Source organism: Andrographis paniculata, unplaced genomic scaffold (genome assembly GCF_009805555.1).
Source record: "Andrographis paniculata isolate CXL003 unplaced genomic scaffold, ASM980555v1 Contig51END, whole genome shotgun sequence".
Classification (NCBI taxonomy): domain Eukaryota; kingdom Viridiplantae; phylum Streptophyta; class Magnoliopsida; order Lamiales; family Acanthaceae; genus Andrographis; species Andrographis paniculata.
The window spans coordinates 402,841-416,822 of record NW_026137586.1 but is presented as its reverse complement, the minus strand read 5'-3'; the positions used below and the strand labels follow the sequence as shown (position 1 = coordinate 416,822).

The 13,982-nt window shown below is 30.0% G+C and overlaps 2 protein-coding genes across 2 annotated transcripts; both read left to right on the top strand.

Moving 5' to 3' along the window:
* Positions 1-6,736: 6,736 nt before the first annotated feature.
* On the top strand, positions 6,737-10,401 carry LOC127253483 (peroxidase 60). Its single transcript, XM_051278102.1, has 4 exons — positions 6,737-7,031; positions 8,081-8,260; positions 8,735-8,894; positions 9,804-10,401. Exons 1-4 carry the CDS (start codon positions 6,789-6,791, stop codon positions 10,223-10,225), a joined length of 1,005 nt encoding a protein of 334 aa, XP_051134059.1. The 5' UTR covers positions 6,737-6,788; the 3' UTR covers positions 10,226-10,401.
* Positions 10,402-12,316: 1,915 nt separating this feature from the next.
* LOC127253533 (germin-like protein 9-3) lies at positions 12,317-13,110 on the top strand. Its single transcript, XM_051278176.1, has 2 exons — positions 12,317-12,532; positions 12,688-13,110. Exons 1-2 carry the CDS (start codon positions 12,338-12,340, stop codon positions 13,108-13,110), a joined length of 618 nt encoding a protein of 205 aa, XP_051134133.1. The 5' UTR covers positions 12,317-12,337.
* The last annotated feature ends 872 nt before the right edge of the window (positions 13,111-13,982 follow it).

The window sequence follows — 13,982 nt, the reverse complement described above, 5'->3', positions numbered from 1 at the left end:
CAATCTCTTCAAGCGACTAAACTACTGTCTGACAAAGGACTGGCCAAGCAGGCTTATTGACAGGTCGCTTAACCAAGCGACCGATTAACAGACCTTTCTCTTAAATGAGCCCCTAAAAGCCCACTTTCCTCTCGTAGGTTTTATTTGTGGGCCCAACTCGTTAAATTCTAACCACAAGCCCAAAAAAATCCTAAAATATTTAACAATTTGCCTCTTCCCTGCCGTCACTTCTCGATCAATATGAGATGTGATGTGATCGGGCAGTGTGTTCATCATTAAGTTTGTCTAATCAGGGGGTTTTGCAGAAAAATCCTACTTAAAACCCCTTCGTCTTCATCTTCTTCCTTACGCTTTCTAATTACTTTCCTCCTTTTGCAATCAAATACTTTATCTTCTCCCTTTCTCGCTTTGCTCCTTTCAACCATGGCTAACCAGTACGTCCCAGCTCTACCTTTTGATGGCTCCGCTCCAGAAATCCCTTTTGTTTCTTCTTCTATTCTTACTCCCACTCTTCGTCCCTATTGTACATCTTCCGAGGATGCTTTTCGAATGAAGAGTATCATCTTTCTGTAACCCCCTTAGCCATTAACAGCCCTGATTTCAAACCTGAACGCATTAACAATCATATCAAAACACATCTTACCGATCCCAAAGATGCCTTTCGTTCCTGGTATTCTAGGCTATCTCCTGTTTTTTTATGAACAATGGCGACGGAAAGGGATTGATAAGGCCATCTTCCTCGCCACTCAGCCCCTGTACCATCACGACAAAGTCCTTTTAGCTATAGCGGCCTTTTGGAATGCCCAACTGGGCATTTTCCTTCTCCCAACTGGCCCAATTGGCCCAACCCTGATGGATGTGGCTATGATCGCCCACATCCCCGTGGTTGGTGACGATCCTGTCTTTGGGTCGCTGGATGGGCAAGAACCAGCGCCCGACCATGAAGGCTGGTCGCTCGCTCGCACACCTGAGAAGGAACGCAGCTGGACCAACTTTGTCCTCCGCTTCCAGGGTACAGAGGTCTCTACAGTAACTGCCTTGGAGCACACCGCCTTTCTGCTTTTTTGGCTATGCAAGTATATAATTTCCTCCATCTAATCCATTTTGTATATTTGTTTGTATTTTGAACCATCTTCTGTACTCCTTTTTTCAGATATATAATTATTTCTCCCTCCAAATCAATTTTGACCTCGCAAGTAGACTTAGCCATCCACCTAGCCAGTGGTCGCTTCTTTTCTTTAGGGACCCTCTTTTTGGCCAATTTGTATGAGGGCTTATCCAGAGTCAGCGGCCGCCTTCTAGACACCAAGAGGGCGGACACAGCTGCCTCTGGCTCTTTTTGGTTTTTTGAGCTTTGGTTGAGACTTTACTTTCCGAAAGCATTTTTTGGTCGGCTGCCCATAACCCCGAACGCCCATAGATCTCTTGGGTTGGCCCTTGCTCAGCTAACCCCTAACTCTTCCACTCTTCACCCTTCTGACCCTGTAATTGCGGCTATTCTCTCAGACGACCGCAGTAACTCAAAATTTTTTGTCTATGAGACTTACATTCAGTATCTTACTGAACTTTTTTGGCCTTATTCGGAATCCAATTACCCCGATTCTTATCCAGACCCTTTGCCTCACCCGACCTATCCTCATTCCTGGGACTCAGCCCTTAAACCACGATCTCTTTTTTCTAGTCCCAAGTTTGACAAGAAAAACCATAAGTCTTTTTATACTTTCAACTATCAGCAGCAATTTTTGTCTCGACAGTTCGGCTGCTGTCAAAGTTTATCAGGTCCACTCGCCCGACCACACCCATAAGTCTTTTTATACTTTCTAGTCCCATTCTTGATAACCCTGCACATTGGTTTTTTCTTACTCAACAATATTTATATAATTTATTATATTTTTTTCTCTCCTCTTTCTATCTCAGCCGAGTACTTACTGGACGGTTCTCCTCCTCTTTGTCATCCAACCAATTCAATATATATATCATTTTATAGAGAATAATTTTTTAATAAAATAGAAAAAAAAATTATCCAAAAAAAATATATTTTTTTTAAATTGGATGGTTGCACAGGTATAAAAAATATATATTTATATAATTTATTAAATTTCTTTCTCTCCTATTTCTATCCCAACCGACTACCTACTGGACCGTTCTCCTCTTTGTCATCCGACCAAGTCAGTATATATATCATTTTGTAGAGAATAATTTTTTTATAAAATATAAAAAAAACTATCCTGTTACGTACAAAAATAATAATAATAATAATAATAATAATAATAATAATAATAATAATAATAATAAGGTAATAGTAGCAGGGTCAAAAGGAAGTCAGTTGGTCAGCAGGTCGGATAGGCAGGTCGGTTGGTCAGCAGGTCGGATAGGCAGGGCGGTTGGTCAGCAGGTCGGATAGGCAGGTCGGTTGGTTCTCCATCGGTTGGTCTACGGTTGGGTGGTTCGAGGTCGGCTGATAACAAGGTCGGTTGCTACGGAGGTCGGCTGCCATGGAGGTTGGCTGCTATGGAAATCGGTCGAAAGAGGAAGTTGGGTGAATGAAAGTCGGGCAAAGAAGGAAAGAATATGCACTCAGGTCGGGCGACACTCAGGTCGGGTGACACATAGGTCGGGCGAAAGAATGACTGATGCAGAGGTCAGACAAGTGGAAGACGGGTGAGAAGAGACGGAGCAGCAGGCGTGCAGGTCGAACGAAAGGCAGTTTCGGGACGGTTAAAGACACGTGTCAATAAAAGAGGATTTAGTGGGCGGTTGTTGCTATAAACCAACCAGGCGACGGTTCCAAGCGTTTTCTTCAAGGAATATTTAAGGATTTGGATTTTTCTGGAGAAGGCATCTTCAATCAACTTCAAACGACGACAAATTCAGTGATTCGGGGATCATCATTTAAATTTTCAGCATTTTAATTTCCAGTTAATTTTCTGTACCGTACAGTGTTTAGAGATTTCTAATCTCAGATGCTCAATATATCAAGTTCGAAAATAATTTCCTATTTTCGGATTTTACTTTTTGTTTGTTGAAAAAATACATCAACATATCCAAAGAAATATATATATTTTTTAAATTGGTTGGTTGCACAGATATAAAAATATATATTTCTTTCTCTCATCTTTCTTTCGTTGATTAAAATACACAACATAACAACTTCTTCCTTACAAAAAAAATGAAACAAACAAACGAATGGATCGGCGTAGCGCGCTTTCACGAGTACTAGTATATATATATAAATATAAATATATAATGTATATTGTCTCATTGTTAGCGTTTTTTTTCTTTTTTTTAATAAGTGTCATTTTATTATTCAATATAAAAATCTTTATTTATTACATATTTATCATATTTACTTTAAAAAATAATAATAAAATTCTCTTTATTTTAACTTTAACTATTCACCTTTTAATAAGTGTGATTTTATTATTCAATATAAAAACATTTATTTATTACATATTTATCATATTTATATTAAAAAATAATAATAAAATTATATTTATTTTAATTTTAAGCAACTAAAAACTAGTACACCCTCGGTTGGTTATTGATGAATTACGTTTTTTTAATTTTGTAGCAAATTAAAAAATAATACTCTCTTCGTTCAAAACAATAGGGACATTTGGGATTAACACGAGAATTAAAAAATAATACTCCCCCCGTTCCATTATATTAGTCTTGTTTACCATTTTTGTCTGTCTCAAAAGAATAGTCTCATATTCATAAATACTCGTATCACCATAAAATTATCCCTACTTTTTTATTATTATTATTACACAAATGTCATTACTTTTTACACTAATACACTCGCATGGGCAAAAAAGGTTTTTACTCATACATTTTACCAACTATCAATATAATATCAATATTTCTTAAATCTTATGTCCAACCCAAATAAAACCATAGTTTTGGGATGGGAGGAGTAGTATTATACTAATAATTGGTGTAAAAGTATTTTTGAAAAACCAAAATACTTCTACTTTATGTAATTATTGTAAAAAAATTGAGATAGTTTTGTAGTAAAATGTATGGAGGTTGTTACAAAAATAAAAACGAGGCTATTGTTTTGGGATAGACGAAATTGACAAAATAGAACTATTGTTTTAAGACAGAGGGAATAATATTTTATTGGTTAGTGAATAATTTTACTTTTTAATTTTATGTATAAAGTAATTGCACGTGTAATATTACCCTGTCCACAGCCAATCTACCTATTTATTTTTTGCATGTTAATTTTTTAATATTAATTATTATATCAAAACTTATTACAAATAAAAAAAATGACAAAAATATTTCTATTAATGTCTTATAATACTAATGTACTATAAAATATAAGGATATTTTTAATATTAAAAACAATTATGCCAAATGTAAATGAATAGATTGGTGGTAGACGGATGTAGTTGTATATTTGTAATTTACGTAAAAGTTAATTATATTCTAGTATTAATATATAATTAATTTTATCAAAATATGAAATAGATACTTTTGAGTGAAATAGAGACGAAAAATAATAAAAAACAATACACTTTAAATTAAGACGAATAGAGAAGTAATTGTATACGTTCTCGCATACAGATAGAATATTCTTTATTTACTAATAAAAAAAATTAATAATTCAAATAAAAATATTAGTCATTAGGTGTGTTTGTTTGAGGGATTTTGCCAAAAATCTATTATTTATTCATTTTTTTTTTCTCAAAAAAAGTCAATCAAATACTTATTTTTTATTTTTTTGTTAATTTTTTTAAAGGAACCGTATTCTTTTGGGGTATTTATTTTTAGATTTTTACTATTCATCAATTTTTTTTTTTAAAATATCAAATTAAATACTTATTTTTCATTTTTTATGTTATATTAAAAATTAATTTTATATTTTTAAAATATTGTATCAATATCCATTTATATCTCATCATACCATCATTTCAATTCAAAAATTTTACTATTTAAATTCTAAGTCAAAATCCAAACCCCCAAACAAACATACACGTGCCTTTAGAAAATATTTTTAGTTTTGGACAAATATTAATAAAACCAAATATAAGTTATTTTCTTAAATGTAGAAACCAAAAGTTAATTTAGACTAGGCCTAAGTTTAGGGTAAGTGGGTGTTTGGCAAATAGCTTTTTTGAAGAACTTTTTAGTTTATTGAACATTTTTTAGCTGTTTGACCAGTCAAAAAGCTAATTTAAGTGTTTGATGAATTAGTTTTTTGAAATAATTTTTTGGACTCAAAAAATTAATTTCTGAAAAGCTATGATTGTAATAAAATAATTATAATAAAATAAGTAATTATACTCATACTAACAAAGGACGTAGATGAAATTTAGTGATTAAGAAGACATATATATACTAGGTGTTTCTACCGCAGACGCAAATTCAAATTTGTAAATAAAATAATATTATATTTTAAAATTAAAAATAGTTACTAATAAAAAAATTAGTAAACACGCCTAAGATTTAGAAAATAAAAATTTAGAATTAATATTAATGTGCATCTTATATAATTAATTTTTCTTAGAATACTAATAATTAAATATAAATAAATATATTATCCAAACATTAATATAGACATAACATTCCGGAAAAATATATACAAATATTTTCTATATTTTATATGTATGATGAAATGTAAGTAAATATATTGATTAATTTCAGAATATATAGAATTTACGCAAATTATTAGTATAATTGTATTTCGAGATGTATATTATTCTTTACATATAATTTAACCTAATTATTTTTTTTCCTTTTACTCTATTATCTATTATTTTAATAATCACACGGTGGAAAGCAAAAGAAATAAAAATGAACTATAAAAAGTGGCATTACTTACTTTCATTTTGTATTTCGTTAAATAAAAAAAAAAAAAAAACACAAAACAAAAATAAAAACAAACAAACAAACAAAATACTATTCTTCCTCTTAATTTCTTTTTCAAAATAGAAATCCTATACCTAATAAACAATAAATAAATTTTAATAAAAATAAATGTAGTTATTTTATATAAAATAAATGTAAGTGTGTTTGTTTGGAAGATTTTCCCTAAAATCATTATTCATAAAAAAAAAAAAAAAAAGAAATTCTCCAAAAATATCAAATCAAACACTTAACTTTTATTTTTTATATTATACTAAAAATCAATTTTACATTCAAAACATTAAGTCAACACATATTTATATCACATCATACAACTATTTCAATTCAAAATTTTTATTATTCAAATCTCAACTCAAAATTCAAATCCCAAAACAAACACATCAGTGATATCATTATATAATAGAACTAATAAATTTAATAATGTTGGGTAAAATAATTCTCCACTATAATAAAATAAATAATTATATCTATTAAATTTTTAGAACATTATATAGAGATGAAAATAAATAATAAGGGAAGGGGTATTTATGTAATTTTCAAGCACAATAGATAGCGATGAAAATAAATAATAAGGAAGGGGTATTTATGTAATTTTGATGTAGCCATTTATAATATAAGGTATATATATGCATATTGATATATGTTACAATAATATTATTTTGTCTCAATCAAATTTTGTTGATATTATTTTGAAATGGATACGTTGTTAGGTAAAGATTTTCTTCATTACATTACATCTCTGCACGTTAATAATGTCTCCCAACTAAACATCAATCGTGCACACGATGAACCCTATTTTCCACATACATATACATACATACATATATATATATATCCAAATATACTTACGTCCAACGTAATCTATAAATCAAAGGATACTTAATTAGTTTGATCAATTTCTTGGATATCGAAAAATGTTGTCGTCGTCGTCGTCGATGATAATCCGAACTTTGATCGTATTGGCATTGGCAATGACGTTTGCCGGGCAGTGCCGTGGCGACGCTAGAGATCTTCAAGTCGGGTTCTACAAAAATAAGTGCCTATTGGCCGACGTGGAAGCCATCGTCGGAAATGTCGTCGCAGATTGGAAAAAGAACAATGATTCCGCCATTGCAGCTGCCCTTCTGAGGATGCAGTTCCACGACTGCTTTGTCGACGTAAGAGAACAATTTTTAATTTCAACGATAAACTGTTTTTTTTAGTTCTGCATCTGACTTATATTATTATTTTAGAATTCTATTTTGCAATTATTTTTTTATTATTATTTTTTTCGTGCAAATAGTCATTCATCACTAAAATCACCATATTGTCATTGAGTACGTAGGCTCACACTGACTACAAGTGAAATTTTTTTCTTTTTTTTTTCTAAATAATTTAAGTGTATATATATATATATTTAAAAAAATAATAATCTACTTGTGATCCATATGGTGCTGACAAATCAACAACGTCGGCACCAAATTAGCATAAGCTAGCCTACATAGCGACAATATGGCAATTCAAGTGACAAATGACTACTTATGTGAAAAAATTTAGTTGCGAGACAATTTGTATACAAAGTTTATTTAAAGTTCTGTAATGATAATGCATATCAAATGCTAGACTAAAAAAATAATTTAATGTTAAAGTAAAATAAATAAAAAGTAAATTGAGAGTATAATGAACCATTAATTAAAGAAATTGTTAAAATGTGATTGAGTAAATAGAAAAAATAGTGATTATTAATTATGTGTTAAAATATGAATAGTAAAATTATTTACTATAAATAAATTAGAAGGACATCTAAAAAAAAATAATGATATAATTTTAACTGACTAATAAGATATTATATTGGTAATTTGGTTTGTGCAAGATTTTTTTTAGTAGATTATAAAAAATATTTGATTTGATATTTTTAATTAGTAAATGGCAAAATATTTACAAAATCTTCCAACCACATGCAACCTAAAATATACTTGGTTTTACTGGGTGTTTAGTGAAATATAAGATAAAATTTTGTTGAAAAAAATAAAACTTGAGTAAATTGATAATTAAATGAGAATTATATAAATTATAAATAAAAATGACATGATGAAGTTTGTGAAATGAAATAATATATTTTTAAAAGACTGTAAAATCATTCTCAAAGTAAACAAAGCAATTATTGGTGTAAATTTAACTGTCTTATTTATTATTTATTTTATTTTTGTATGCCTTTGCAATATAGGGATGCGACGCATCGATTTTGTTGGATGGGGAAAACAGCGAGAAAAAGGCCGGGCCTAATTTGAGTGTTAGGGGTTATGAACTTATCGACGCCGCAAAAGCCAAGGTCGAGGAAATCTGCCCCGGCGTGGTGTCTTGTGCCGATATCATTGTTATGGCAACAAGAGATGCCGTTGCTTTGGTAAGTCGTTAATCATTTCAATTTTTATTTTTTATTTTTTTCGTTGCTAAGGGTGAAATCAATTCGAGCTTTGTAATGTTCGACAAGTTAAGCTCAACTTAAGAATAATACTCTCTTCGTTCCACCTATCGAGTTCATATTGTCTGTCCGTCTCACATTTACGTCACTTTTTTTTATTTGAAAAATGATTGCATATCTTAATCTCATAGTAAATTTTTTTAATTTTATTTAGATCAATTAGTTATTTTAATCTATAATAATTTTTATTATAGAATAATTGTTTTCACAAATACATATTTTAATTATTTATTAATTATATTTTTTTCTAAATTTCCGTATTTACAGTAATCTTGACAAGGTAACCGGGACGGAGGGTGTAATAATAATAATTGCATTGTATAAGCTCGAGTTTGATTCTACTAAGACTACTGTAAAGTCAAATAAAATCGAATTGCTTTTTTTATGTTCGTACAGAGTGGAGGAGAAAAATATAGTGTGCAAACGGGAAGGAGGGACGGGACAACCTCCCTTGCTAAGAATGTGAATCTTCCGGGTCCTACAATATCGGTTTCAGATTGCCTCAAGCTCTTTAGTAAAAATAAAATCGATGCAACCACCGCGATTTATCTCCTTGGTAAATATATAATATTGCCTCAAATATTTTTACTATTCTTTCTAATTTATGATATTCCGAAAGTTTTGTATATATATATATATATTTATATTTAAGCATAATATTTAATTTTTACTATTCTAAGTATAATTTATAAAAATATTTTATGCAAGAAATAAGTACAAAGTGCATATTTATATCAAATTTTATACCACAAGCATAAAAAATTCATGATATCAAAATTGTTTGTTTAGTGTTTTAATTTGAAGATATATATATATATATGAGGCATAAAAAATCGTATGGGTAATATAACAATAATATTTTATATTAAATGTTGATTTTTGTGAAAAAAACAATATATATATATATATATATATTGGAAAAAGAAAAAAAATGTGGGCAAACAAACAAAATAATAGAATAGAAATAGTAGTATTTTTGTTTTCTAACAATATATATATAATTATTTGCATTTTATTTTTTGTTACTACTAACAAATACTCCCTCCGTCCCACATACCTGCTACACTGTAGACACGATATTTTAGGAGGGGTGTAATTAGTAGATAATTAAGAATATATTAGTGAAAATAATTATCCGATAATATAAATAATTATAAATTAAGATTAAGATAACTAATTAGTTTAATTAAAATTTAAAAAAAATAAAATTAAAAAGTTTAAAATGAGATTAAAGTGTGTAATCATTTTCCAAAAAAAGAAAGTGACATGTTACGTGGGACAGACAGAAACAGCAACGTGAACATGGTATGTGAGACGGAGGGAGTACTTCTTAATTTTTATTTTTAGTTTTGATTTTGAATTTGAATAGTAATTTAAATGAAAGATTTTGTGAGAATATATATATATATATATAATCGTGAGAATGATATAGTAAAAAAAAATTCTAATTTTTGTTTTTGCTTAGGTGGTCATACAGTCGGAATTGCTCATTGCTCGTTCTTCATGGATCGTCTCTACAACTTCTCAAGCACGGGTAAGCCCGATCCAAACATGGACCCTATCCTTCTTACACAACTTAGGGCAAGATGTCCGCAAAAGGCTACTTTTGACAACACCGCAAACCTCGATCAAGACAGTACAAGCTTCAATACAGTTGACGAGTCTTATTACAATCAAATAGTCGCAAAGAGGGGAGTTCTTCCTATCGATCAAAATTTGGCGCTCGACCCGCTATCAAAGTCAACCGTGGAAACCATTGCAAGTAGCTCCGACTTTGGCAAAAAGTTCGGGGAGGCCATGGTCAAGTTGGGCGCTGTCGGAGTTCTTACCGGCAAGGAAGGGCAGATCCGGAGGCGATGCCGAAGTGTCAATTTATTGCCATTCTAGGTGAAGATCATTACATTGATCAAACAAATGTTGTTTTGTGTTTCTTTGATATAATTCTTTTGATTTATATACATTAATTTTGTGATTCTTTCATATGTATGCTCAATGATGTTTGAATGTTTTGGTTCAATTTGTGTTGAGAAGTAGTACAAATTTTGATGAACAGTTGCGAAAGATATAGGCTTTGTTTGTACAATAATTTTGAAAATTTTAGTATTTTTTAAAAATTTTAAAAAATATTACATAAAATACTAATTTTTTATTATTTGTAACTTTTCAAAATCCCATTCTTGAATAATTTATTAATATTATTATTATTGCAGACTTACAAGGAATCTAGACACATTGCAGTGGAATGTAATAAGAAAGAATAATGAGTTAGAATTATTCATATTCTTATTCTTCCTATTGATTTGTTATTATTAATGCCAATGTCAAATTTTAGAGTTATGTAACAAACGGTATTATTTTACAAAAAATATTATGGAAAGAAAAGGTATAAATAGTAGGATCCACAGCCAAACACATATGGCCACATGGGTGTGTTTGTTTTGGGTTTTTGTGTAGATTTTCACTGTTTATAAATATTTTTTTGTTTAAGATAGAGGTGTGTTTGTTCGGAGTAAAAATTTTGAATTGGAATAGTCGTATGATGATGTGAAATAAATATGGATTGATGTGATATTTTGAATATAAAATTGATTCTTAGCATAATATAAAAAATAAAAAATAAATGTTTGATTTGATGTTTTTGGGGGAAATTTTTTTTTATGAATAGTAGAAGTGCACCAAAATCCTTCAAACAAACACACTTATACTTCCTCATTCTTCTAATAACAAATATTATTTTTTATTTTTGTCTGTCCCAAAATAAAGGTATATCATTACAATTTTTAATATATTATACAAATATCATTACTTTTATATTACATCGTACTAATAGGTATATATATATATTTTTACAATTAACTAATATAATATTAATATTTAAAAATTTATATGAAAAAACAAATGTAATATAATTTTTTTATATTTTATTAAAATTAATGTTATATTTTAAATATGGTAACAATATATATTTTTATATAATATCATAATCATTTAAATTCACAATTTTTTGGTTCAAAGTCAGAGTTTACTTTTTACTATTTCAAACTAAAATCCCAACGAACTTGATGAGTAGCGACTCCGAATTCCTATATTATAAAAAATCAATATTAGTGATTTAATACCGTTTTCAATAAAAATGTATTACTCCCTTTTTTTTCACTAATGGTGTGTTTGTTTGGGGTTTGGATTTTGAGTTAAGATTTAAATAGTAAAAATTTTAAATTTGAATAGTTGTATGATGAGATATAAATAGGAGCTGACGTGATGTTTTGAATGTAAAATTAATTTTTAGTATAATATAAAAAATGAAAAATAGATGTTTAATTTGATATTTTTAAGGGAAAAAAATGGATGATAGTGTATTTAAAATTCAATCCCCAAACAAACACACTCTAAAAGTATCAACCTTACAGTAGACATGACAATATAGATTAATATTAAAATAATTAATTAGTTTAATTAAAATTAAAAAATTATAAATTATAAATTTAAAATATAATTAAAATTTATAATTATATTTTTAAAAAGTGAAAGAATAAATTATATGAGATGAACAGAAATAAACTTTACGAATGACAGAAAAAAAACTATTTCTCTTGCAAAACATCACATATAAATATTATTTAAACAAATATTCAAATCAAAAACTATTTTTCTCGCAGAACATTACATCAAAATAGTATTTAAACAAAAATTCAAATCTAATGCTTCATTTCAAATCAATTTTAAATTACAATTAAAAAAAAAAAAAAAAAAGTCGAACAAACACTTACTAGAGAGATGAGAGGACAAAGTAATTAAAGACATCCTCAGCCGTCCGATCGAACGCCCATCCGATCCGATCGAGGCTGTAATAACAAAGAGCAACCCACATTGTAACTCCCAATTACGCTGTCTTTAGCTTACTGTTCCCCCAACACACATATATATAAATCCCTCCCTCTTTATCTTCTACAACAACCCTACTAACAACATCGGACGACGACAACAACAACCACGACGATGAAGCTCGATTGCGCAAAATCCCTCGTATTTGTCCTAACCTTACTCGCCATAATCCACATGTCTCATTCCGGTGACCCGGACATCCTCACCGATTTTATAGTCCCACCGAACTCCCCGCATGTCGACGGAAACTTCTTCACCTTCACCGGCATGCGCGCCCTCGTCTCCGCCCCGCTCCCGCCCAACTTTAAGGTTCTTAATTTCTTATGCAAGATTATTACATATTCCTCCGTCCAACTAATTTTTATCCGACACGATTCTTCAATATATGTATATATAATATATTTTATCTTTTCAAAAAATCATTAATATTCATCACAATTTTTTTATATGTATATATAATATAGGTTGTCAAGGCTAGCCTAGAACAATTCCCGGCCCTAGATGGGCAAAGCGTGTCGTACGCGGTCCTATTATACCCGGGGGGCACGGTGAACCCGGTGCACACGCACCCGCGGGCCGCGGAATTGCTCTTCGTGGCCCGGGGGTCGCTAGAGGTCGGATTTGTCGACTCAAAGAACAAGTTGTACATTCAGACATTACAACAGGGAGACGTTTTTGTTTTTCCTAAGGGGTTGGTGCACTTTCAGTACAATGCTAACGCTAAAGTTCCGGCGCTCGCCATTTCGGCGTTCGGGAGCGCCAATCCCGGCACGGTTTCGTTGCCGAGTGGGTTGTTCAATTCTTCTATTGACGACACCGTTTTGGCCCTGTCGTTTAAAACCGATGTCCGGACTATCCAGAAGCTCAAAGCTGGACTCAGGTGTTAGGTATGGGGTGGGGTGGGGTGGGGTTCAATGGAAATCTGCGACTGTTCTTCGGAATAAGCGAGTGTGTAAGTTTTCCAGATGAGAATAATTGTAACTTGTTTTTGTAATAAGCGTGGTCGGAAAAAACGTTTGCACGGCCATTTAATTAAAAAGTTGGTTATTTGAAGTGATGGCTTGTGTGTTGTGATATGAAAAATATATTTGATCTTATATTTTTTTTGCGTCATTATTTTTAGTATTAAAAATATTTTTATATTTCTATAACTTATTTAGGAAAAACATTATTTGTATTTCAAGACATTAATAGAAATATTTTGTATTTTTTCTTGAGTTGTTCTGCTTACTAATATAATCATTAAATATTCAAATATTAACACAAAAAAAATCAACAGTATTCTTCTTATGAAACGAAGATAGTATAAAATATATAAAATAATTCGATTTTTAAAATTTTTTTATGAACAGTAAAAATTTCTACCTATTAACTAGTGAACATAATCAATGACGGAATCAGCTTTGTGGCTCTGGGGGCAAAATTGTTATGTTCATTTGTTTCATTTTTTACCGTTTATTTTTTATTTCAACTTATTTCGAGCCTATTTTTTATTTGAACGACTGTTTATGTGTGTACAAAAAAAAATATGGTTGTGAAGAAGAAAAAAATGAACGGAAGCAATATTTAAAATAAAATATTTGCTTTTTATATAATATATTTATAAATTATAATAATAATATGAAAGTTTATGTAGAGTATTAATTCCAAATTGAAGGGAGCAAATCTGATTACAAAATAAAAAATTAAAAAAAAAAATTACACTTAAAAAAAATTAGGAAGAATTTGAAGGGTCAGTTGACCTCAAGCCCCAATATAG